The 27,128-nt window shown below is 47.3% G+C and overlaps 1 protein-coding gene across 1 annotated transcript in view; it reads left to right on the top strand.

The window, feature by feature from the left end:
- The window catches only part of LOC144164833 (uncharacterized), a 145,651-nt gene extending 137,462 nt beyond the window's left edge, over positions 1 to 8,189 (top strand). Inside the window, 3 exon segments of the mRNA XM_077695094.1 lie at positions 3,894 to 4,036; positions 5,686 to 6,003; positions 7,912 to 8,189. Of these exon segments, the coding sequence (XP_077551220.1) occupies positions 3,894 to 4,036; positions 5,686 to 6,003; positions 7,912 to 8,127 (677 nt within the window). The 3' untranslated portion in view covers positions 8,128 to 8,189.
- The last annotated feature ends 18,939 nt before the right edge of the window (positions 8,190 to 27,128 follow it).

Here is a 27,128-nt window from a genome sequence, read left to right as displayed (position 1 = left end):
GCATTTCAAGCAGCTTAGGTGACTATTTGTTGTTTTTCGCTCGTGCAGTAAGCATCCCCCAAGTTTCCGCAATATATCACGTCTAGCAAGTGCATTTCTTAGACGGAAAAGCGTTCGCAGATTCGTAGTCGTGCTGCTGACCGCTGTGCTTGTTCGCCCAGCGCAAAAAAGTGCTTCCCGCACCCTAGTTTTACGCAGTACGGTAAAAATATGACTTGATTTTATTTCCTTGGTACCTATATTGACTTCGCTGACTCTTCTCCCGCCTTCAAGAGGCCTTATATTTTCGTACTGGCGTACCAGTCAGCGAAGCGTCGCATGTGCGCTTGTGCAGCGCTTGTGTGAAGCGACCTTGACTTGGAGCTAGATACAGTGTACAAACTACACAAGTAAAGAAAGACACATCCTTCCATTCACAAGCGTGTCCTGGCTTCGTTTCAACTGAGCGAACGAATTGCGACGACTCGTCGGCGGCCGGCGGACGAAACGCTGGGCCGACTGACTCTGCCTGAAGGCCGGGGAGCCGTGCAGTAGCGCAGCCAATTGCGAGCTCGGCTCCTCCCGACGTCACACGAAAACGCCACAGAAAATGGGCGAGCTTAAAGAGAGGAGGACAGCATTTTCTAATTAATTTTTCTACTAAATAAAATCGCGTAAACGCGCCCAGAGTGGTCGAAACATGGCCTGGGGACTCCGGACTACAATTTGCGCTAGTAATCCCGCAATGTTTACATATCACTTCAGTGTCCCTTTAAAGAACAAAACTTAACTAGTAGTTAAGTTTTATGTGCATAAAACTGGCAGTACACTGCGAAGCCCGTGCATGCGTGTGCATTTTCCACGCCATTGTATAATTGCGGTGTGTCCATTTATAAATAAGAAACAAGCAAACATAACTTTTCTGCACATGACCTGGTGCAGAACCCCCCTGCATAGCTCCACCCCTTCTTCCGAGCGCTATCGGCCATACATTAACGGGGACGTATTTCACACATGCCAAAAAGCCTATGTCAGGGCTTTTGGTGGCTCTGTAAGCATCAGAAGTCCAACCAACACCTAGCACCAGGCCTAACCACTCGTTCCATCATTCATCGCCATCACATGTATTTCCACTACACGAACAACCAGCGAAACAGACTTGCGAATGTTACACAGGACCTCACACACAGACTGTTACAAACAACAAAAGTCTAAGGAAAATGTCCTGTATACCACAGCACAGGCGCAAATGTCTCTGGTGTCGGTGACTGGCCCAGACTTTTGATTAGGTAGTTGTCCTCGGGCCTACGCTGCGAAGCGCACACTGTGACAGGTTGCGTCAGTACCTAGGCCTCAGCTGCACTGCGCTATCAGAATACCCGCCTCGGGTCTATGCCGCGAGGCATGCGGGCACCGGGGCTGTAGGACCACTCCCCAGAAATGGGACGAGAGGTGCTCCAGGTACACTCACCGGCCCGGAGTTCAAGAAGGCACTGCGAACCACTGCAACGGTTGAGCAGTTTCGTTTCGACCGTCTCCTTCGCACGCCTCCATCTTTTTTTTTCCTTCCCTTCCTCGTCTTTGGCCAGCCTGATGCAGCCGTCTGACCCGCCGAGGCGTTGACCGCACAACTTCCACTACACCTTACCACAATTACCCCCCTTTTAAGAAAGTTGTTATCACAACTATTCTCAGTTCCGTGGAAAAACGGGTTAGAGTATTCGGTGGTTCTGGGGAAGGTAAACACATCATGAGGCTGGTGTACAGCTAAACTACACCACTATGAAGGTATGAGAAAAAAACACACACTGACTCAATTACTAGACGACCAGAACAATTCCGGAACTCGATTGTCTTGGGTCCAGCTGGTTTTGTGCGACCTCCATGCGGTGATTTTCCTAGTGAGTTTGTTCGCTGACGAGGGGTGCAAGATTCGACAAAAACCCACACGTCAGCGTGGACACCAGGCCAGTAAAACTCTCCAAGAACTGGGCGTTTGCCGTACACCCAGATGACCAGGCAGGATACCTCTGTGGGAGCTTCGAATGATCGATTCTCGGAGTGGCTTTGGCACAAGAATCTGGTTCGATGTTTTACCTGTCACTTGGTGGTACTGCTGGTACAGAATGCCGTCTTCCTGTGAGAAGTTGCAGTAGTGGCCCTTGTTGTACAAAAATTGCTTGCCGACTTTCCGGTTGCACAGTGACCAGCATTACGCGGTTTACTTAAAGTATGCCTACACTCCTCCTCCGTCTCCCCCTCCCCTATATTGCTTAGGGCAAATTTTTTTTCACCGCGTGTTTGTGGCGTAGGTTTCTGATGCTGAATTAAAAATAAAATTTAAAGGGTTTGTTGTTGCCTGAATTATTAGCATGTAGTAAGGAAGGCACTCTCTCCAATGCACTTATTTGTGCAATTGCTATAAAATGCGTTCAATTGCGTAATTATTTCTTGTCACCTAGTAGTCTCCAGTTTCTTCCCTGCTACACACTGAAGGAACAGTGTGAAACCAAAGTGCTCAAGCAGTCACCAAAAACAGATACTATTGCACTCCTGAGCAAAGAGCATTGGCGTGATGTGGCCACTGTGTGTGGTCGTCGCAGAAAGAAACAAGTCACTTCAAGTGATTTTTGGTGGCCTGGCCAGTACCAGTGTGTGCTGCGAGTGTCTCAACACCTGCTGCATCTGCTAGCTGCTAGGTATGAGCTGCCATTCCAGATGCAACACTTTTCGCTTTTAGTAACTGCTACCACACCTTCGCACAAATGAAAGCCATACGGAAGGGCTGTTGGCTGTACATTTCAGTGTGTTCTCAAGGGCTGTCTCAGGTGATTCTCAGCCTTGTATTGTCTCACAGAGGATGTTCTGATCCTCTGATCTAACTGGCAGTAGTCATTGTCATGCTGATTGACATTGGATACTCAAAATTGTTCCTGTCCAGTGTCATCAGAGTACAAGCCCAGTTTCCTACCTGCCCACCCCATTTTTTGAATTCTTCACCGACCCGCCACTGTGGCACTGTGGACAGAACAAGTGCACTCGCTTTGTGCTGACATGGTCGTTCCTTTTAGTAAAAGTGACACCCTTCTGGGAAGTAAGTAAGGTGGAGGAACCGGGGAGGAGATGCTAGGGGAAATGGAGCTGGATTGACTGAGTCGCAGCTGATCAGTGAGCCGCTCACGGTCATGTGTTGCCCGTTCAACATGATGGCTGAGCTGGCTTCACGCCACTGAAGCCCCACTTGCTCAGGTGTGTTACGATTTGTTAAGATTTGTGTTTGTGTTAAGATTAAGGTGTTAAGATTTGTGTTTGTGACAAGCATGTGACGCTTCCCCTGGCCATAGTCTTCATTGGCCACTGGGCTTGGTGGCCCACCAGGCTCGGTGGGCAACACAGTGAATCGCACCAAATAAACACCAGTCCAGGGGTCAGTCCATTGTCACCACTAGCAGGTTGCGGGTCGTCTCTTGCCTAGAGGGTGCCTCGACCCTGCAAATTGTGACAGCATTGCCACATAGTGCAAAAATGGAGTGCAAGCAAGTGCAAGGGCCCACCAGGCGGCAGACAATCGAGGATGGAGTGATGGCAGCGAAATTTTAACACTCGTCTACGACCTGCCACCACCAAGCGAGCAAAGGCAACCTCTGACAAGAGGAGAATGGAAGGAAAATGGTGGGCAAAGAACTCCCAATTTTGGGCTTCTGTAGGACAGAACAAAGCGCACTTCGGGCCTATATCCTCAAGCTCATGAGGCCGATGGATGCATTTCAGCGCATTCCCAAGGGTCCACCAAAGAACCTCCAATTAATTTTTTTTCATTGTGTCTGCATTCTTTTGCGAGCCCGATTTCTTTTTTATCATTTAGGCTCGACCCTGTGTGACACAGGTCTCATGTGAGGGCTCTCCTGTCGCAGATCCCGAGAGCCTTACCCCCGACAGAGTGGACGAGCTGGTTGCCTCCATCTTTGAGTCCACTTTGGCCGTGCCGGGCAGGGCTGAAGCTGGGGCCACCATGTGCCTTGCGCTCTTGCTGGCACAGCAGAGGAAGTGCCCCTGGGTACGTATACATAAGTGTGTGAATCCTGCATTATAATCAGCTTTCTCGCATTTACAAACCGTGATGGAGGCATAAAAAGTATTCTTCGGGGAAGCCGCTCAGGTTTGAAAAAGAGTGCATTCTTGCTGTCCAGTGCACTCACAAGTTTGAAACATTAGTAAGCTATTGCTGCGTTGCTGAACTAGTTCTTGATCTGGGTTTTGCACGAGTCATGTCAAACGTGTACAATTACTGAATTGCACAAAGATGCTCGTGATGAGTGGCTGTCATTTGTTTTGTTTGTCTCACTATATGAGCGTTGCCACGAGCCTCAACTCATTTAGTGGCATATAACTTACAGCCCCATTTTGTATTACTCAACTTTCATCTTGGATCCATATGATTATCGTGGTTTAACTTCACATAATGACTGAGCCATGGGGAATATTGTGCACTAATGAAGCTGTATTTGTACTTGGGACAAACTGTGTGCGGTGTCTTCAGCAACTTGTATATGTGTAACCACCTGTAGCACAGCTATGACCTTGCCAAATTGAGACTCGCCAAGGTCAGCACTCTGCTCGTGCATTAATCACAAATTCACGAAGTTAAACAACAGGACGTTTCAGAGTGAAAGCCCTAGACCTGTGCATTGCAGGGCATGCATTGTGAGGTACAGAAAATGGGCGGGAAAATAGGGGCTTGAGCCACGGATTGCACAATCGAAAAAGGGAAACTGCATAACCAAGGTGTTATGCAAGGCGAGGTAACCCCCTTGGTTACCTGGTAAGGCAACCAAAGGGCTTCGGTGATGGCGAGTGAGCAGGACAGGCTCTGGAAGGTGCTGTCCGGGGGGCCGGTCAAATAGTGATTGGCGTAACCACAAAGTTCAACAAGGAGTTCAACAGCAGATCAACAGGAGGTCCACTGAGCTTTCTCTTTCACATTGGTAACAAAAGTTCTGAGCATCCCTTGCGATGTTTTTGTCATGCTGCTGCATTGATATTTATTGCTAGAGTACACGTAGTGGTGTATGCAAACCTTTCTTTTAACACATGCTCTACTTTTCAAAATGTGAAACGAACGGGATTGTTAATTCTGTGATCGAAGTAGGCTATGTCCCTTCTGCCCACTTCTGTATGACTTTGAGGGGAGAGTACGGCAGTTATTGCCTATACGCAGGGCTGCATTCTTACTAGTAGAAGTAACTATTGTTTCTTCAGGAAGTTGCGCAGCATGTATTTAATTTAATAACTGAAGAAGGGTTTGCTTAAGGGTTTGTTGGTACATTGCAACTCAAAGGAAAATAGCGCAGACGACGGGACAGAGCAAGGGAAACGGTGCCTGTGTTGTCTGTTCCTCTTGCCCCGTCCCGTCGTGTGTGAGCTTTTTCTTCAAGTTGCAGTTGAATCATTGTATTTCTGCCCGTCTTTTTCTGCCCCTCCACAATAGGCAGATGTGCTCTCTCGAGCTGCGAAGTTCCCACAGTGGTTCGCAAAGATTTTGATCGAATGTATGTACAAGATTTGCACCCAGCTGTGAACTAGATGAACTACAAAAATGACTCTGGTAGCACGCGATAGAATAGGCTTGGCTGGAGTCGTTAGGAGAGGCTTGCAGTGGACACAACCAGGCTGATGATGATGATGATCTCCTGCTGTGAAACGCAGATGCTTGACGAGTGCAACTTTGTGGACCACGTGCTGAACGCCTGCCTGGACTGGTTCAGCAAGCGGAGGGCGCAGACCCTGAGACCTGTCAAGGAGGCCGCAGCAGCGCACCAGCAGGAGGAGACCGCAGTCAGTCCCTACTGCTGGGAGGCGTTTGTGCTCTTCCTGGCGGAACTTCTGACCGCTCTGGCGGGGGTCGGAAGGGGCAGGGAGCCGGGACCTTCTGCTCCGCTCGGAGGCCTCTTCTGTCTGGCTGTGTTGCTGTGCGACTGCGGCCAGATCATGCTTCGGGAGCTGGCGGAGAACGCTTTGCACGAGGCGAGTGTGAGCGGGATGTAGATGCGGACGCATTAAAGCAAAACAAGTAGTGCTATAGCTACTCTCAAATAGCAGGAGCTGGAATAAGATTTACATACTGAAGGGACCAATAAAGCGTCCTTTTTTCTTCTTTCATTGAACACGCCCAAAAAATTACAGATTTTTCTACAGTACCATGCACGCGTGCCTCCTCATTGCTTAATCATGCTGCGCAGAGGAGCAGAGAGACAGGGAAACATCGTGGAAATGTGGAAGTGCTGGTCTTAGTAGTAAATAACTAAAACAATGGGTGCGATAGCTCCAGGAAGACACCTATGACAGAAAGACGAAGTTTCAGTGTTAAACTAGATGACAGTGTATTTTGGCCTTTACATAGAAAATGCACATGTATTATTTTATAGTCATGATTTATTTGGCTATGTGGTCATAGGGTTAAGAAAGTTTGGTGCACCACTTTTTCCCACACACAGATTGGCAAAGGTCTAGCGGGGCCAAATGACTGCTGTCAGTGTGAGCTCAGCCTCCTCAAATAATGTTGTAGACCGAGTGAGGTTGTAATAATGTCGTAATGTTCTAAACCGAGCAAGGTTTGTCAGGAGAGATCAGGTCAGTTAGCCTAATACAAAAATTAGGGTTTGTCTCATAATTTAAACGGCATTCTTCAGCCGCTTCTGTTTCTCTTTGAAAATTTCAACACGTGCCAGTAATTTAGCATTCTGTCTCTTTTTTCTTTAACAAACAACCCTGCTTAGAAGTGTGCATACGAGGAGACAGCTGTAGCCATGGGTTGCCGCAATAGAGTTTTTCTTCAGTTTGTTTGCAACATGGGGGACGAGATTTTAATCGAAGCCATAGAATCCCAGACTATAGATGCCTTCCATGGGGTGAGGGCCATAACAACAGCCTCTGCTCAATAAATAAAGATTCTATGTCTCTCTCTCTTTCTTAAAATAAGGCTAACTCGTGCTTTGAAACAATGTCGTACCCCAGAAATGCAAATAGCAACAATAGTAGCAAAAAAAACGTTCTTTATTCAGAAATAAGATCAATTTAATTTTGTGCGTCACTTAGCTTACTTTTTGTGCGGATAACTTTGCGACAAGGTGCCCTCTCAGCATAAGTTTTCTTCATGTTTCAGCATTTTGTTTCAGCTTAAGTGTCGGAAGACAGAAGTTACTCTTGAGTAAGTTTTGTGAATGTGCATGCTCTCCCGAAGCCTCCTCAGGCGGTTTGTCGGAAAGACAGTTCTACCTTCGCATCCTCCTTTAGGGTGTGAAAATGTGGGTGCACGTTTCTCGGTACAGGCTTGATGATTTGGGATGATCTGGACATCCGTGTTTCCTCCCTCGCTTCAAAGTGCAACGCCGAAGTCTTTTCCTTTGGTAGACGGGAGACAGAGCGGGGTGGGGCAAAAGAGAGAGAGAGGAGGGGGTGGGCGTTCAGTGCAGGTCGGTGCCTCCTTTTCGCCGACGCCCTGTGTGGCCACCCTCGCCCACCCCTAAGACCGGCACTGAGGTTGGGTTGGCTTAGGTTAGGTTAGGTTAGGTTGGGGTAGGACCTGTCTTTATGGGTTGTAAGGTTAGATTAGGATTGGTTCGGTTAGGTGTTTGCATTAAACACATACGCGAATAGAGCATGCACTAGGAAGAACGCACCTGTGCGAGAGATATTAAAATACCGACTGTCGACAAAAACAATGCCGGCAGGATGGTCACATGGTCGTGGCCAGCCAATGATGGTGCAGTGTTGGCAACATTTCGCGCAGCCATCTTGCGCAGCCACAATAGGCCGTTCCTAATTAGATACACCTTGATGGCAAAAATGAGAGGAAGTATGCGAATGAAAAACATGGATTCACCTAATGGAACTGCTTTCTATATTTTTCAACACACGCACAAATGTCTGCAGGTGCTGGTTCTCCGGTACGTGCTGGTCAAAGCGGGCAAGACTGCCAACTGGTACGCCCCGACTCACGTCCAGGCACTCATGAGCTCGCTGCGCAAGACCTTTCTGGACCTGCGGTACTCGGCCCAAGTCCACAAGGTGGTGATGGAAGTGATCGAACTGTGTGCCTCGGGATGGGAGCTGGATGCGACTCAGGAGGAGTACTACTGTGGCCCCTAGACTTGGTGTGAGGAACTTGGCAGCTTGAAAGGCGGCTGGCAGATGAATAAACGGCAGTGTTTGGTTGTCGCTGTCAAAGACGTGATGTTTGAATGTGTGGCAATGTTCAAAGATTTCACTAGAATTGTATGCTGTAGACGTAACACTGTACACAAGGACAGGACAGTGAAAAAGGAGAGACAGGGCGAGTGCAGACTCATACCTAGTTTATTGAAAACACACATAGTACATACCCCTACTAGCACGTGCACGCAAACATAGCCATCTTTATCACGCCAAAGACTGGTTTCAAAATTCGTATTCATTTCCATGCAAAGGTATGGACACATTTTTGTCACTCCTTTTTTGCTGTCCTGTCTTCGTGTAGAAGTTTTACAGTGAAATATGCAAAACCAAGTATCCCAATGGCATGCTTTGCCAGAGTTGTATGCTTTGTGTGATGTTATAGATCTGTGGAAGCATTTCTGACTGGGGAGGGGCAGCAAGCTGGTAGCAGTTCACAAAACTAATTTGGGGATGCCAAACTTTTAATTAACACTGTGGAGCTAAATGTTGGTGTTTGGGTAAAGCGGCTAGTGAGAAGCACTCAGTTGTTGTTGTTGTTGTAATATGTATTTATTAATCCTATATACACTCCGTGCCTTGACCTTTGTCATCGCCGGAGGGGGAGATGGGGGAAGGGAGTTGGAGGAAGGGGGGGGGGGGTGAGTGTCCCGACTAAATGTGGTCCTGTACGGCGGCTTCTCGAACATACACGAGAAGAGAGTCGAGGACCATCTTCCTGTGTTCTGTAGACCCTTCGGGATGGGTCCACTCCCGCAGCGTTTGTGGCCTGACTTGAGGAGGAATGAGCGCATGTGCGCGGTTTCTCTGGTCCTTCAAGGCAGGGCATCTCCATAGAAGATGGTCAAGGTCAGCGACTTGTGGGCTGTCAGGTTATTCGCAAAGTTTGCAGGTACCGTCGCCGGGGTGTAGACGAAAGCGTGCCATGATGTGCGGCGTTACGGCAGTGTTCGTCCGAATGCGTCGGAGTGTGACCGTTGCCCACCGGTTGTAGCCGGATGGGATAGGGTCATCCTCTTCGGGTAGACGAAGTCGAAGCGCTGCACGTCGCTCAGCACGTGCTTTGGCGATGGCTTCCTCGTAGTCATACCCTTCCTCTTCCGACTCGTCGGGCAGCAGCTCCAAAGATGGAGGTGTCGACGCTTGGAGAGCGGGGAATACGTTCGTCGGTCGCGAAGGAGGTTTCTGGCAATTATCGGGGTTGGAAAGCATCTCCCGTGCTGCCTCGTGTGCCTCCTCGTTGCCCGGTATCCCGTTATGGCCAGGGACCCAGCGAATTGTAAGTATGCGGCCGAGTTGTCGAAGGTCTCTTGCGACCGCACGAATTCTTGCGACCGTCCGACTGCGCGTGTTATTTTTTCCGCATTCTCTCACGGCTTCCTTGGAATCCGTGTAGAGAAGGAAGGTGGTTGGTGCCTCAGTCGGGCTTGTGGCGGCAATTCTGTGCGCTCCTTCCGTCGCTAGTAGTAAGGCCCTCAGTTCCGCTTCCTTCACAGATGGGGTACCACGGAGAGCCTTGGCTCCTTTAGTTTTGGTCTTGTCGCAGTTCACGTGATTTGCAAGGCTTCCATGAAAACACCTTTTGTCTCTTGGGAGCCAATGCTCGCGAAGCATATAATCACCGAGTTGTTTATATTGTAACGTGGCGGCAGATGACAGGAACCATTTAGCGATGAAATGATGTATTTACATAATGGTGAAGAACTATTTACATCCACCCATAACCGAGCCCGGCCTGGCTGCGCCGCGCACACAGTTCTTCTTTGTCGTCATCCTTGGTGGTGAGCCATCGCTAATTAGGGATTGTCCCGTCCCGTGACATCACCTCCCCGGTCGATGACGACCGTCCCGGTCGACGCCGAGGCAAATTGGCGATTGAAGGCGGATGAGTGCTGGGGTGAAAGATGCAGTGACAAATCACTTGCCGCCACGGATGACGATGACGGTGTTGATGATGCCTGGCCCAGCAACAGCAATGGCTTCAACCGCGGTGAAGCACCAAAGGTCTCCGAGCCACGTCGGACGGAAGGGCAGGGAACACATCTTGGGTTTGTCTGGGCACGGCTCGTTTCGTCTGGTCTTCATGCTGGTCTTTCGGGCTGGGGAACACGGGGCGGGGGACATCGTCTTGTTCTGGTTTCGACTGGGCTGGGGCGGCCCGGCGCGGCTTCGTTGTCCTTGGCGGCTGCGTCCACGCCGATGCGATGCGATGCTGGGGCCAGGATGGGGATGATGAACCCGCACGCTCCACCAAATGTTACGTGGCGGCAGATGACACGGACCATGTAGCGATGTATTTACATAATGGTTAAAGAACTATTTACATAATGCCAAAACGGAGCCCGGCCTGGCAGCGCGGCGCACACAGCCCTAGCAGAAATTCTGATAGAAACTTGTATCAGTCTTATACATTTTTGTATTAGGTGTATAAGACATGTATTAGTCTTATACAAACTTGTATCAGTTTTATAAGTTTCATATAAAAGTTGTATTAGTCTAATACAAATACACCTATTAGTTTGTATTAGTTTACAAATACAAATAGATCTGATAGACCTGAGTCTAATACGAACTAATAGAGACGTATTGGTTTCAATAAAAACTAATAAAAATGGACCCGCAAAGTGCGATTTTCTGAATTTTTATTTTTCCAGAATATCACAATACAAAAGGTTGAAATGATCGCCCTTGAGCAATAATTTTTATTTGGTAAAATGTTATGAAGCGTTTTCTTCACTAATAAATCTCCGTAAATCTCCAACCAAATTATTATGCAAAATAGGTCAACATTTTTTTTTTTTTTTCATTTTCGCTCCTAAAAAATGCGCTACATGAAGAGAGCTGATGGGAGCTGGGAGCATAGAGATAATATACTGACTCTAGAGGGAAAGCGCGCCGCTGAGCCAATGCATTGGAACCGTACGACACACAGTGGCAGACATGATACAACGATTTGAAGGTTGCCAGCTGAGTTTTTGCTTACTAAAAACGGCGAAAGCGATGGGCTGTAATCTGGCAACGGGCTACTGTGGCGTTTCCGCGTCTGGCTAGCGAAGCATGCCGGGATTAATTGTAACATGGCGGACCCCTGGCCAGGCGGATTTTGTGTAGGCGGCGTCGACAGTATTGCGTAGTTTATCTCCTGGGGGTAGGTAACCGACGCGTTTTCGGTTTAGCGTGTGACTTATATGTACTGAGACTATTTGAGCAAGATGTGGCAACGCTCAGACAACACTTGCGCGCAAGCTCGAATGCGACTGATCGCATGCGCGAGGACGTCTAGGAATCAGCTGATCCGTACTGGGGCGCACAGAAAAAATGAATCTCCGTCATGATCTCCGTGCATTTTTGCGCTGTGCTGCTTTGTTTGCCATTCTGTGACATTTTGGGAGTCGCTCAATGCTTTTCAAATTAAGTGAAGTGAAGAACTGTGGCTTTGTAGCTGAATGTAAAACCTTTGTTGACACACACAAAAAAAGAAAAAAACGTTATCGCATGGGCCAACGCTGATATTGCCGGTGAGTCGCGCCCTTTGAAGCACAGGAACGAAAGAGCACGGTCGATCGCAGGCCAACGGAGTGGCAGAATGCATGCCAAGGGAGTATGCGAAATACAGTCAGCGGCGTGTCCCGTTTTCCTTTCCGTCTGTATTCGTCAAGTTCTAGCTGCTTTCCACCACTTCAAAGGGAAAGCTTGCGGGACTGAATGGGCAGTATTGAATGGCAGTAATTTGCCGCACAGAGCGCGCGAGGAGAGAACATTGACTTGTTGACCTATTGTGATTGATTGATTGATTAAAAAAGAAACCGCATTTCGTTACCTATTTTTTCGTTCTACCTTCACGAACGTTTGCGTGAAAGTTCGAAGCACGGAGAGCTGTAAGAAGTTCCGTGAATAAAACAACTGGAACCGAACAATTATAAAAGTTCCTTTTATTTCTCTTCCAACGGGAACAATCGCTGGCTGCCACTCCGTAGCCTGTAGTGAACTTGCGGTAGTCAAGGTCAGACCGGAATCGCTGTTCCGGCGTCAGTTCAGGGGCAATAGACAGGGTGTTTAAAAGAAACGAATGACAGCCTCGCAAGCGCCCGGGGAGGCACTTTCTCAGCGCGTGCATCCGAGTTGTACCAGTTGTACGCGTTTTGCACGCAAGCAGATCTGAGCTGGATACTGCACACACACACCACACACACTGCGCAAGTCAGGCGCAAGGGCCTCGCAACTTCCTAGCACACTTAAAGAAATCGAAACCAAAACTGAGCTACGCACTTACTTTTTGTTCGCAAATTAGAGCTTAATTACACTAAAAGTTCTTTGTAGAGCTAGTTTTAATTACTGAAGCAATTATTTGCAACTGTTTTGCTTCAGTTCTTTGTTTTAGTTAAATAATTAACGAACAACTCTTTACAAAACTGAATACAATTGATCTGGCAACCATGGGAATTGTATCATGTCAGCGCCCACGATTCGTATGGTCTCGGAGCTCGCTTTACCCCCCTGGCTGGGCGTGCTGCGCCAGCGATAAGCCACCTTACCTGAACTCAGAGTTACTCAATATAGACAGTTGCGAAACTCCGCTTCAGAATCCGGGCGGCCCTAGCCCCCCTACTCCGTGGAAGCTGAGGGGCAAGTCGACGCGCGGCACCTAGGAGATAAAAACGGAAATTCGCTAAAAAACTATTATTATTCAAAATTCTTTTGTAAAATAAAGATTGCTTTTTAAATTAAAACACAATAATTACGTAAAATTTACTTGTGTTTTTGCGGCTTTTCTTTTTATGACTTACGGCAGCAGCCGCAAGCACTTGAGTACTGCTTCAACGTCCTGCCGACAGACGACAGGCTAGTCAACTTGCCCCGCGCTTGCCCCGGCGCAGGGGGGCAACCGAAGACCGGCTTTCGATACATGGGGCCTATGGGGAGTTTCGCAATTGTCTATATCCAGTAACTCTGACCTGAACTTACCTGCGAGGCTGCAAGAAGAGCCGAGAGAAATCTAACTAAGCCGAAAAAACTGCAACAAAGTCAAGCCAAGCCATGCCAATGGTCTTCATTGGGTAGCCAATATGGCGACAACATCAAAGTGCGGCTGGCGTGTGTGTACATTCGGGAAGAAGACGGTTAGAAGGAAGCGGCTTTTGGCGTTATTTCACATCAGACGAGTGTGCATCGCGTCATCGAGAAGTGTTGGAGATGTGTCTAGCGCCCGTATAACTTTGGCAAGTATGAACCATGCCGCAGCGCGATCCATCATGGACCCGTCACCTCGCGGCTCCGGACATCTTTGCTCTGTCTGGTGGTATGCTGTGTAACGAACGCCTGACATCGCAGAAAGAGTGTGCATCACGTCATCCAGAAGTGTTGGCGATGTGTCTAGCGCCGGCTTAACATTGACAAATATGATCCGGGCAGCCGCCCGACCCATCTGACCCGTCTCCTCGCCGCTTCGGTCTCCTTTGTTCATTCTCAAGGGAATGCCTCACGAAGAAGAGACTCCATTCTAATCGCGTGTTGCGGAAGGGTGAATGCCGTTTTGAAGTTGCATCAAAATGGGAATGGTGTTCAATCGGCCATTAATGCGCTCGATATGTACCTATGGCTGGACCGTACAGGTTTGACGAGCTTTTCTGATTGCATGTTGCAGCTATTTTGTGGATTCGCATTGCAATTTATTCGTTCGTTCTTGATCAGGTTACCAACTTATGTATCATTAAATTATTCAGCCGGATTTCTGTCAGCCAGAGGAATTTGCCTGTGCACCCTGAAAATAAAATGTGTTGCCATGTTTCATTGCTTTGTTCGAACTTGCCACTGGTTCTGATAGAACTAGTACACTCTGGTAGATCTATCAGACTAATACAATCTGATAGACCTACCAGACTAATACACACTAATAGACCTAATCGACTAATACAGACTGATAGATCTGATAGACTAATACAGACTAATAGAATAATACAGACTAATAGAACTAATAGGCTAATACAAACTGATAGACCTAATAGACTAATACATACGGATGGGTCTATTAGTGGCAATAAGCATATACGTGTATTAGAATTTGTATCAGAATTTTTGCTATGGAGCTCTTCTTCGTCGTCACCATCCTTGGTGGTGGGCCATGGCGCCACGGGGATTGTCCGCCACGTCCCGTGACAATATAGTACCAACTATGGCTAATGATATGTATCTGTTTATATGAATTAAGTGAGCCTGGGTTCATGTGACTGGTGCTACTCATTTACCATGTGCCGCCTGAACGTGACAGCACTGGATCGATTCGCTTTTTGAGAGTGGACCATCTGCCTTAACCCGCATAGAATTCTTAACTACGGGAGCATCATTTTAAACTGTGCGGAATGCTTTTTAACACCATTTCCAAACTTGTTGCGTGAGAACAAGTTTCAGCTGTTCAATGCCACCGTACACCACAAGCTGAATCCAAAATGTATGGCTGTCATGCGGCACAAGGCCTAGATATGGGATAGTTTGAATTTTATCACTATAAGGATATCAAAAGCGCTTGAACGTGTTTCCACGACTTCGTTTGTATTTCCCTTCATTTTTGTCTTCACGTCTAAAGATTGCTTGCATCAATGCATGGAAAAGAAACCTACTGATAGTGACTCTAACCAGCCCCAAAGTAGGGGTAGTAGTCAGATTTAAGTGCAGTTCATATTTAAATTCACTCATCAATGGACCCCTTTTGAGAATGTGTCTCATCAAAATGGAGTGCTGACTGTGTTACTTGTTCATTGGTGATTCACTGTCTTCGTAGAAACTGCAGTCTACGACCTCTTGCTGTCCGCTAAGAGTACTCCTTGCATTGCCTTATTGTACTGCACTGAGCTTCGTCTAATTTGTCATGATTACAAGTGCCGGATGTAGTTTGCCATCCCATGCTATTTTTCTGTGAATATAGGAGTTCCACCCGAGACTGCATGCAACTAGCACAGAATAGCTCGTTCTTCACTGAAATGCCTCGAAGCTCTCACCTGTTCTTCTATTCTTCCTTAGACCTGCGATATCTCAATCAATGCCAGAGAGTTGCGGCCATTGGGAGTTTCCAATTGTGGTTTTTATTTTTCTTGCCTTTTTCTGTTTTGTTTTGTGACTGTTCATGCTTATCGTTAGGTGCGCTTTTGTTCTGCAATGGCGCCCTTCGAGCCATCCTTCTGTACCAAATAACATTTAAAAGTGTGAAAATGTACGCTTTGCGCAACTCTTTGCCAATCGTACGTGTTTTAACTTGCAGCCATGTTTTAATGTCTTTGCTGGCCTTTCCCCTCCCCCCTTATCTGATACCCTGAAACGCACCTTTAAAAAAATGAGTCATGGCCTGGTATATGTGGCACAAGGCGAAAATCTTAATCAGGAATAGCTTTTTGATGTTGTTGAAACAACGCAACAGCTTGAAGGCATACGTACACAAGAACAGTAAATGTGCTAGCTGCATGAGTCCATGACACAAGCAATCGAAGACGCCAAAAGGAAGTCAAAAGTTTTCCCCCTCTGTTCCTACGAACATTTGTTAAAAGCTAGTTGCGCATAGCTGCCTTACAAGGCAATTGCATAGGTAACACTTTTTTTCTAGTGCCTGCAATGGAAGATATGGCACACAAAAATAAACTATAACACCATAAGTATACGTATGTCAATTGATGTCATCATGCAGAAACATGGCTTGTGGTGGGAAACATCATCCACTGCACGCAATGAGGCAATGTACTGAGCATGAGCACACAATGAAACAACCAGAGAGAGAGAAAGAGAGAAAAGGCTTTATTGGACCCAAACGAGAAGTCTAGTTTTCTTCCATCTTGCGAGGGCTTGGCCAACCCCATGGTAGTCAGTGGACTTCCTTGCTACTTGGAGCTGTGTATGGCCTCGTCGTTGTGTACGCTTGTGTGTGGTGTGTTCCTCTGGCTTTTTAGTGATGTATGGGCACTTCCGCATGATTCTAAGAGCCCTAGCAAAAATTCTGATATAAACTTGTATTAGTCTTATACATTTTTGTATTAGGTGTATAAGACATGTATTAGTCTTATACAAACTTGTATCAGTTTTATAAGTTTCATATACAAGTTGCATTAGTCTAATACTATTAGTTTGTATTAGTTTACAAATACAAATAGATCTGATAGACCTGAGTCTAATACGAATAGAGACGTATTGGTTTAAATAAAAACTAATACAAATGAACCCGCAAAGTGCGATTGTCTGAATTTTTATTTTTTTTCCCGAAAATCACGAGACAAAAGGTTGAAATGATCGCCCTTGAGCAATTATTTTATTTGGTATAATATTATTAAGCGTTTTGTTCACTAATAAATCTCCGTAAATCTGCACCTTAATTATTATGCAAAAAAGGTCAACATTTTTTTTTCATTTTCGCTCCTAAAAAATGCGCTACATGAAGAGAGCTGATGGGAGCTGGGAGTGCTGCGCCAGCGATAAGCCACAGCGAGTGATCTACAGCTGCGGTTTGCGACAAGGATTCCGTCGACAGGCTCTCGAAATTTTGGCACGGCTGACTTTGAAGAGGTCGCTATAGGCGAGCTAGATAGCGTAATTTCTTGTCTTCCAGCGTCTGCGCCTGGTCCAGACGGTATCACCGCAGCGATGATTAAACTGTTGTACAATGAAGCCCCGGCAGACCTGTTGAATGTGGTTAATATTTCCCTTAAAAACGCGTGGATACTTCCTGAATGGCGCTTGGCCAAGATTTTACTTTTTTTAAAGAAACCGGAGCTTGGATTTACAATTGATAATATTAGGCCAATAGCACTAACATCCACCCTTGTAAAAGTAATTGAGCGCGTTTTGCTTCTCCGTATTAAGAAGTTTTTGCGTACAAGGAACATACTCAACTGCAGACAAATTGGTTTTAGGGAAGGATGCTCTATCTGGTGGGCGCATATAGACTTGGAAAGTCGCATCCACTGGGCCCGACGAAATAAGCAGATCGCAGCATTGGTCACCTTGGACATTTCGAAAGCCTACGACAGTGTGGAATATGGCATCCTTCTAGATCTCCTAGCTCGCTATTCGTTTCCGGAGTACATTACTGCGTGGGTAGCGGCTTTTCTGGAAAACAGAGAGTTTTTCTGTTCCCAAAATGGTTACGCATCTTCCCGGTATAAGCAGACACGTGGAGTACCCCAGGGGTCTGTTATCTCCCCAGTGTTATTCAATGTGCTTTTGAGCTCCATACCCATTCACCGAGATGTGCATACATATGTCTATGCAGATGACATCGCCTTTTTCTCTTCATCGCAAGACATCCATTCCTTATTTCATTCCCTTCAATCATATTTAAATGCCCTGGAAGCGTGGTTGGATACTTTGAAATTTTCTTTAAACATTGATAAGTGTGCCATCCTCGTGTTCCCTCTTACGGACCAAATATCGATTTCGTTATCGTATCACCAACAAACCATTCGTCAGGTTGATTCGCTAAAATATCTTGGGGTCATATATGACAGAAAATTGAATTGGCGCCTACACATTGAACATATAGCTGCGAAAGGCTCCCGTGCTGTGGCTCTACTGAGGGGTCTTAGCCACAAAAGAACAGGTCTGAGGGCAGATACGCTCTTGATGATTTACAGCATGTATGTTCGGCCAATCTTAGAATTTGGGTGTGTTGTATTCTCTGGCGCTGCGACATATAAGCTCGTGCCTTTGGTGAAGCTGGAACGACAAGCTTTGCGTTGCTGCTTAGGCCTACCCGGTTACGTCCCGATTCGGGTATTATACTTGGAGGCCGGAGTCCCAACGCTGAATTCCAGGTTTAAATATCTCACCATCAATGCATTTGCAAAGTACCTAGAGTCACCGCTGGCCAGATCACAGGCTGTGTTTGTCCAACACGCATTTGCGTTTTTCGGCACTAATTGGTCTCGTATCCGGCGCCCGCAGGTCATTTTTGCCAATTCTTTACTTCATCCATTAAACACCACGCTCCTATCAGTCCCCCTCTTGCAGTCTCAACCCACAGTAGTGGAGGTCTCTTTTGATAACATTTTCCCAAAACATGCTAAGTTGCTTCCAACCAACTTAATTAAAAACATTCTCCTGGCTCACCAATCCGAATACCCATCGCACGTGGTTATTGCAACCGACGCCTCTGGAAAAAATGAGAAAGTTGGGGTGGGTATCTTCTCTCCGGCATGGAATTGGTCTTTTTCATTGCGTCTACCCGATTATATTCCCATATTTTATGCAGAATTTCTGGCTATTCTTCTTGCTGTTCTGAAACTCGATTCGGCGCAATCTTCAGTGATGATACTGACGGATTCCCTCTCCGTGTGCATGGTCCTTTCTTCAGAAACTGTCAGTCCCATGCTTAAAACTTTTTACTCCTTCGTTCCCACGTATGTGCGGGCAATTAGGCTTGTCTGGCTGCCTGGCCACTGTGGATTAGCCCTTAATGAAGCCGCGGATACACTAGCGAAAATGGCATTGTCGTTACCTATTGTGGAGGTGCTTCCCCCGTTTGCTTGTGTGTTGTTAGCCCGTTATCGACAATACCTGTTGGCCCAGGACGTGTCCGATCACGGGCTGCACACCTCTCCGGAACTCGACCACCGCAGGTTTCGGTGGAAAAGAAGCCTCTGCCAAACTCGCTCGTGCGAAGTTTCGCTGACTTCGTTTCGGTGTGGTGTTCCCCCACTTAACAGGTATCTTTACCGGGCAGATCTAGCAACCTCACCCTTGTGCCACTTCTGCCATGAAATTGAATCGGATGAGCATTTCTTCCTTTTTTGCCGTCGATTCTCGCATCACCGGAGAAGACTGCTGGAGGCTCCCCTGCGGCGTCTTGGAATGCCACTAACCTTGCCAGTGCTTTTGTCGTTTGGAGGCACACAGCTAGGTCACTGCCATGGGGATGTCTGTCAAGCCATTCATTCCTTCATTTCAGAGACAGCTCGTCTGCCTTGTTAAAATGATTCTGATCAGGCTCTCTCACTCCTCTTTCTCCTTCTATTTCTGTCTTCAACCTATAGTCTAAATTCTTTCTTCGACTGCACCTTTTTGCCTATCTGGTTTTTTAGTTAAAAAAATACACTCTGCTTGGCCAATCCCCCTGAGTGGGTATGCGCCACTTTATGGGCCACCACCACCACCACCACCTTACCTGACCTTACCTGCGAGACTGCAAGAAGAGCAGCAAGAAATCTAAGCCGAAAAACTGCAACTAAGTCAAGCCAAGCCATGCCATTCGTTGGGTAGCCAATATGGCGACAACATCAAAGTGCTCCTGGCGTGTGTGTACATTCGGGAAGAAGACGGTTAGAAGGAAGCGGCTTCTAGCATTATTTCACATCAGACGCGTGTGCATCGCGTCATCGAGAAGTGTTGGAGATGTGTCTAACGCCCGTATAGCTTTGGCAAGTATGAACCAGGCCGCAGCGCGATCCGTCATGGACCCGTCACCTCGCGGCTCCGGACATCTTTTTTCTGTCTGCTATGCTGTGTAACGAACGCCTGACATCGAAGAAAGCGTGTGCATCGCGTCATCCAGAAGTGTTGGCGATATGTCTAGCGCCCGCCTAGCATTGACAAATATGATCCGGGCCGCCGCCCGACCCATCTTTGACCCGTCACCTCGCCGCTTCGGACTCCTTTGTTCATTCTCAAGGGAATGCCTCACGAAGAAGAGACTCCATTCTAATCGCGTGTTGCGGAAGGGTGAATGCCGTTTTGAAGTTGCATCGAAATGGGAATGGTGTTCAATCGGCCATTAATGCGCTCGATGTGTACCTATGGCTGGACCGTACAGGTTTGACAAGCTTTTCTGATTGCATGGTGCAACTATTTTGTGTATTCGCATTGCAATTTATTCGTTCGTTCTTGATCAGGTTACCAACTTATGTATCATTAAATTATTCAGCCGGATTTCTGTCAGCCAGAGGAATTTGCCTGTGTACCCTGATAATAAAACGTGTTTCCATGCTTCATTGCTTTGTTCGAACTTGCCACTGGTTCTGATAGTACTAGTACACTCTGGTAGACCTATCAGACTAATACAATCTGATAGACCTACCAGACTAAAACACACTGATAGACCTAATAGACTAATACAGACTGATAGAACTAATAGGCTAATACAAACTGATAGATCTAATAGTATGGTCCCTAGAATATGAGCTAGTCTGCCGTCCGCGCGGCTTATTCCCAAACCATATCCCGTAGGGGCCCAGGCCGACCACGCCCCCTACGCAGGGGTGCAGCCAAAGAGATTTAAAAAATTGCAATTTTTTAACCTCCTTGGAGGCAGCACCATGACGTCTCTACCTATATGTGAGCGACTTCATGCGAGGTGGATTTTTTTCTTTTTCCCCCTCCCCTCGTTTCGACTGCTTGGCAGGCGGCCAATGGTTTCGCTCCGTGGCCGGGGTTGGTCTGCGGCGCTGGGGAAGCTGACGCACATGTGGTAGAAGCTAACCTTTTGTACCTGAGCCACTGATCTCTCCGCGCTCTTCTTGCGCACCTGCAAGTTGACGCTGACCTCCGATCGTGTTCCTAAATAAGCGCTCGACTCGGTGCTCGAAGTGCGCGCGCGCGGATGGACGCTTTCACGTGCGTGTGGCAATTATACACGGTCCGGAAAGCAAACACCCTCATTGAAAGCTCATTCTACAGCACACAGAAGGGTATACAAGGGTATACAATTGAGTTGGGTGCTCTTTCACTATATACACAGCTCAAAACACGATTCGGTGCTGCAGGTAAGGATTACAAGAAAGGCAGCCAATTACCCATGACTACATTTACAAACTGTCCTACTCTTGCTAAATATTACAGCTACATGAGCTGCTACATTTTGGCACTTTCATAAGCACTATTACATTGCATTTCGTTAACATTACCTTCATTGCATTATTCTTTATCAGGAACAGTGCCACTAAGGAAAACATTGACATTTTGTTAACAGCAATGGAAGGTGTGAATCGTTCTTGCAAGGGTGATACATTGATAAGAAAGACACCAGCTCAAAGGTACACGTTTTACACTCGGTCATGAATTCTGCATAATTTGCACTGCTGGTCATAACAATTTAGGGAAACAATATCGAAAATATATACCAACCAAGGGCTAAGTAATAAATGGATTGTACAGCAACTGAAGTACTCGAGTAGTTTGATATATGTCTTCTGTACAGGGCTATTGACCACAGTCACTTCACTGAAGCCATCAGGCCGAGTTTGTTATCAGTAATCATGCGTGCTACCACTCACGCTGTTGCCAATGTCGATTAGTTATTTTTAACAATTTGTGCTTCACGCACACAGAGATTTTGCTGCATAAGATACGTTATTTATAAATAGACAGCTCCAGCAGGGTCTGAATGGCGCTGATTCCCCCCTGTAATAGGGAAGGCACACCAAATCGTTACCACTTAATTCGGCTCTGCCCGTTATTCGACCGTAATCGCCACCAGCTTACTAGTCCCGCCCCTGCAACTGAACAGGAACATGTTAGTCGGGTCCGTGACGATCCCACAGCACTAGAAGCAATTACCGAGTACGCCCTTGAAAACAGACTCTACAAATTGGTGTAGCAGCCTGGCCGACTTCCCCGTTCGGTATACAGTGTGAACTGTCTGCAGCGTGCATTGTTTTCAGTGTGAACCGCATTGTCCACAGTGTGAACTGTGCGTTTTGCTGCCACTGACTGACTTTAATGTGTTCATTTTGCGATTAGGACCCAAAGACTGCAACTGTGTTCATAGTGCGAGTTTTGACCTTCCCCTTTTCTCCTCATCCTTGCTCCCCCAGGGCCCCATGGCCTCTAATTTAATGCAGTGTTACACTCACTCAGATACGTATATTCTTTTCGCTGGGACTAATGAGTAGTTGCCCGTGAGCTTGAAGTCACAGTAGTCGCAGCAGAGATATAACTTAGTAAAAAAGTTATCTCCTTGGCGCACTATTTTTGCGATAGTGACCTCGGAGTCCAAATAGCGGCAAAAATTTGTAACTGTTAGAGATCCACTGATGGGTATAGATGAGCAGTTTGTGTCTCTTTCCTGCGACGCATTTTTAGCTACCACATATATATATTTCTGTAGTGTCTGGCCTTTTAATTCGCCAGCATTGTGTCACAGCTCATGCCTCAACTGTAAGCCACACACACGCAAAAAAGTATACAAATGTATAAACAAGAAATAGCAGGAATAAAAATATAAATAGTACAACACAAGTTGCCCGCGGAGCGAAACCATCGGCCGCCCCCAAAGCGCCGAAACGAGGGGAGGGGTAAAAAAGAAAAAATCCACCTCGCATGAAGTCGCGCCCATATAGGTACAGACGTCACGGTGCTGCGTCCAAGGAGGTTAAAAAATTGCAATTTTTAAACCTCATTGGCTGCGCCCCTGCTTAGAAGGTGTGGTCGGCCTGGGCGCCTACGGGATATGGTTTGGGAATACGCGTCCGCGCGCCTTCTCTATGGGGAGGCGTGTCCGCGCTGCAGATGCACGCACAGCGCTGGGCAGAGGCAAGGAGGTTATATAAAGATTGCTGGAGTGGAGGCCTCCTATGCGCGCCACTGCTAAGGGGTGAAGCCAGTCCGAGCGGGCGGCGGCCATCTTGGCATAGGCAGAAACGTACATAGCCAAGGCGCACACATTCGCGATGAAGCCTCCCTGGCCTCTGTTATTTTTGTAATTCGTAAAAATAAAAGAAAGCATACACATATCATGAAACAGCTTTATTCCAGCTACTACGATGCTGATTAAACAAGGTACGGGTAGTAGCAGGAAAACTTCATTTTGTAATTACACCACCTTAATGACCCCTCAACTTGAGGTTTCAACAGAGTGCCTACTGATTTTTGAAAAGTATAAGCTTAGTTAGCACATTCCTTACTTTTTCTGCCGACATTTTTCGATTCTTTTCCTTGATCATGTGGTGAATTCGAATTTTTATGTACAATTCCACCACATCTTTACACAATTTGTAAATGTGGTTGTCCAAGGCATCACCATCAAGGATGTGTTGATTAAGACTTGAGAACCACTGCTTGTCCGGCAGAAGACCAAGAATTTCCAGAACTAGGTGCCTTGATCTTGAGTGAACAGCCCCCAGTGTTGTGCATTCTGCCTGTAACCGACGCAGACCTTTCTCTGCAGCTGTACAAATCGACACAACGTCATCCGATGGTGAAGTAAGCCCACCTCTATTCTTATGCCTCACCAAAGCAGGCTGTTGTTCGGTTTGAAGGGCCATTACGCACTCTTCACACATGCTTGAGGCACCAAGACTTCTAGCAACAAAGCCAGCAATGTATGGCACCACAGATTGGCTAAATGAAGACAAACTCTCAGGGATGTCCAATCGGTGAGTGTAATCATGGTCTTCGGGCTGCATGATTGAACGCCTTGCCACAGTTGTGTCTGTGTTTTCCGTGCTGAGAACGGTAGCAGACTTGCTGAGGATGGACACAAGGTCTGGTGAACAGTTGCCTGCACTTGATGACGACACTTCTGTGTGCACTAAGAGGCGCTTATACGCAGCAGTGAACTGCGCTGCTGTAGGGTTATTGTTGAAACCACCTCGACCTCGAACACCGCCAAAAAAGGTTTCAGCATGGTCTTGGCTCATTTTATGAGTTAAAATATACGTCATAGAGCCATGGACTACCAAGTGGTCAAAAATATGCTCAATGCTTTGCATGCAAACAATGAATCCAAGGAATCCTGTCTTTTTTGGAGACTCTAGAACAGGCCGACCAGCTGGATCCTTCAGAGCCGTGATGTACCTTCGAGCTTCATCGAAGTGAGACTTCCAGCAATTTTCATTTTGCTTGCGCAGTGGGGCCTTGAACGACTTAGCTAAGGGGTTCCTAGAGTTTAGGATGTCGAAGAGGTGGTCGAAAACTCTGATGAACCTCGCAGTCGCACTAGCACCCCTGAATTGGGGCAGTTTCAGTTCGTGCTCACAAAACACCAAGGCATCAGCAACTGATGCGCTGAGTGCTTGGACGGCAAGTCGCACTTTCATTTTCTGCCTCTCCCATTGGACATGGGCACTCGTCAACTTGTTTCCCAGTCGCAATCCCTCTTCACGCTGAAGGGCGTCTAGTGCCTTTACATATGCCCATTTCACAAATTTCCCATCCTCATCAACCAAGTGACTTACAGTTGCCAGCGAGTTGCGTATTAGCTTTATCATGTGACATGCGTCTAATACAATGTAGACGAGCTTGCACGGATCACTAGGGTTCTTGAAGCTTGTCACGAAGTTCTCACTGCCGAGTTGGAGATCTGCACCAAGACACTTTGCCATGCTGAAATTAGACGCTGCACCATCAAAAGTGAGCGAAACAACTTCCACCCCTATAGATGCCAGCCTGGCAATGCATTGCCTCGTCAGTTCAGCCCTTTCTGAACCTGTGAGCGAATCAATTAGGAAGTAGCCTACAGGCAACTTCAGTCTCATATTCAAACCGACAAGCATATATACACATGCATTCCTTGCCTCCGGAATGCTGTCATCTTGCATGCCTGTGCCTAAATCGACATAACCAACGACCTTGTTTCCAACAAGCTCGATTTGCTTTCTGATAGCCATGTCATCAACTATTAGGGCACAATGGAGATTGCCAACACTTTTGACAAGCTTCTCGAGAAAGGAGAAGGACTCAACGGTGAACCCTGGCTCCCCATTCACCGACCGGTACCACTCTCGAAGCGTACGAGTTGCTGGCAGAGCTCCATTGAATTTCGATCTAACATATTCGTAAGCAGCCGGTGAATAGAAATGCAGTGTTAGCGCAAATGCACGCAGCTCTGGGGGGTATTTGCCTTTTTGTTGTTCTTGTGCCCTAGATAGTAGCTGCTGAATCTCAGGAGAAAAAGTAGCTTCCAAAACTTCTACCCCCTCCTCGGACAGGAGCTTTTTCTCCTTTAGTTTTTTCATTATTTCTTCGGCCACCTCGTTTCTTCGGCTGAGCCTTCGCTTGTTTTGCTGCAAAATTTTAACTTTCTTCTGAAGGTGAGTCACTTTTTGAGTCGATGCGTGGAGCAATTTCTTGTAGTGCTCTTTAGTTGGTGAAGCCGTGGCACCATCTTCCCCTTCTTGTTCAGCACACACAACTTCAATGCATCCAGTGGCGGGAGGATCCCGAGGAGTTGGTGGAGGGCGCTTCCTTTTCACCTGTAATTAAAAAACCAGTGCATTTAGTACTTCTGCATGCCGAACGAGCCAACTGTAAACACTAATGGAGTATCTACTCAAAACCTCTAGAAAAACATTGTCGCGCAAAATAAGCTGCATACATAAAAGAACACTTAACATGCCCAGCGAGGAATCTTGCTTGCTACGCAATGAATCGAGTTATGTATGAGTTATAATCATTCTGATATCACATGCCACGTTGCTTGTATATGTTCTAACAGCTTTACAGCTGAGTGGAAGGCAGTTAGGTTATTTTGAGGTAGACTGTGAGAGCGTTTGAACCCGCCGCGGTGGCTAAATGGCTAAGGCGTTCTGCTGCTGAGCAAAGGTCGCGGGTTCGATTCCCGGCCGCGGCGGCCGCTTTTCCGACAACGCGCGTGTGTTCGAGATTTTGGCGCATGTTAAAGGTCCCCGTGCTCAAAATCAATCCGGAGCCCTTCACTACGGCGCGCCTCATAACCTGAGTAGTTAATTTCGGCGCGTTAAACCCCACAATCAATCAATCAGAACATTTGTGTGCGACTTCGCTATCGCGAAGCTTTGTGGCGCGAAATATTACTGCCACCATCGACGTCAAGAATTCATACGAGAGCAACAAACATTACGTTTACGAGTGACGAAAACGCGCACAACGCACATTGCACGAGCCAATTTGAAGCAGAGACATTTAATACCGCTACACTGCGGACTAGGAAATGACTCTTACTGGCTTTTGCAGGTGTTTTGGGAACTCTGGAAACACTGTCGGCAAGCTTCCATGTCGCAGCCGAACTGTTTGTCCTGTTCGGTCGAAGCATTCCGGGGTGAAATGGACGGAACACAACTGGTCTCCGTCTTTCGGCTCCCAGCCCTCTCGACGAACCGCTTGTTTCCACTGGTTTCGCACCTCGGCATTTTTGGGGAATCTGTACAAGAAAAACTAGCTGTGATACCAGAAAACAAAGGACGAAGCGGAAGCAAGGCCCCCAAAATGGGCCCACAACGAGCAGCCGTGGGTGAACACACCATGTATTGTTTTGAACAAACTTCGGTACTTACAGATGAAAAGTTATTCCCTATCCTTTCTTCGCTCTATTCGTACATCCGTAGGCGACGCACGATGACACCATTTCCGCTATTTGCGTCACACTCGCGAACACACGTTTTTCATCTCCGCAGAAGCAAATGCAGCGCCCGCACGAACGAGGCCAGGTGCACGTTGGCCAGGCGTACCGGCGTACCTTCTGCCTTCTGCCTATGGCAAGATGGCGCCGTCGGCGCCGGGTGGCTTCAGCTGAGGAGCGCCCCCGCCACTCCAGCAAATTTATTTAAACCTCCTTGGGCAGAGGACGCTGGCAGCAATCGCAACGCCCGAGCAGCGGGAGCGAGAGCGGCCGCCGGCCGGCCTGTGCCGCGCGCTACTGCCGCGGAGAGCGGGCGCGCATGGGGGTTTTACGGCCAGTTACAGCGGTGAAATCCAGCGGCTCGGGGTACATCAGCTCACAATTGCAGCTGCGATAGAACTACTGTAGGTCCTTTTAATTTCGGCGGCCCGAATTTTTCGCGAATCGGGCTACAAAGCCTAGGCTATTTGCGGACGCTTACCTTCGCGAGTGAGACCGAAGGATGAAACCGCAGCAACGAGAGTAGCCGTTTCGCTACCACCGCTGGCACCATTATTTCGCGCATTGTTGAGACAGTGAGATCCGTTCCAGGAGAGCCCGGCGGCGCCACACGCAGTGTTTATGCTAATTGTGAAAACTACGTGGTTATCCC

The sequence above is a fragment of the Haemaphysalis longicornis genome, unplaced genomic scaffold (assembly GCF_048455015.1).
Source record: "Haemaphysalis longicornis isolate Haplotype H1 unplaced genomic scaffold, Haemaphysalis longicornis Haplotype H1 scaffold_14, whole genome shotgun sequence".
Lineage (NCBI taxonomy): Eukaryota > Metazoa > Arthropoda > Arachnida > Ixodida > Ixodidae > Haemaphysalis > Haemaphysalis longicornis.
This window is presented reverse-complemented; position numbering and strand designations above follow the sequence as displayed.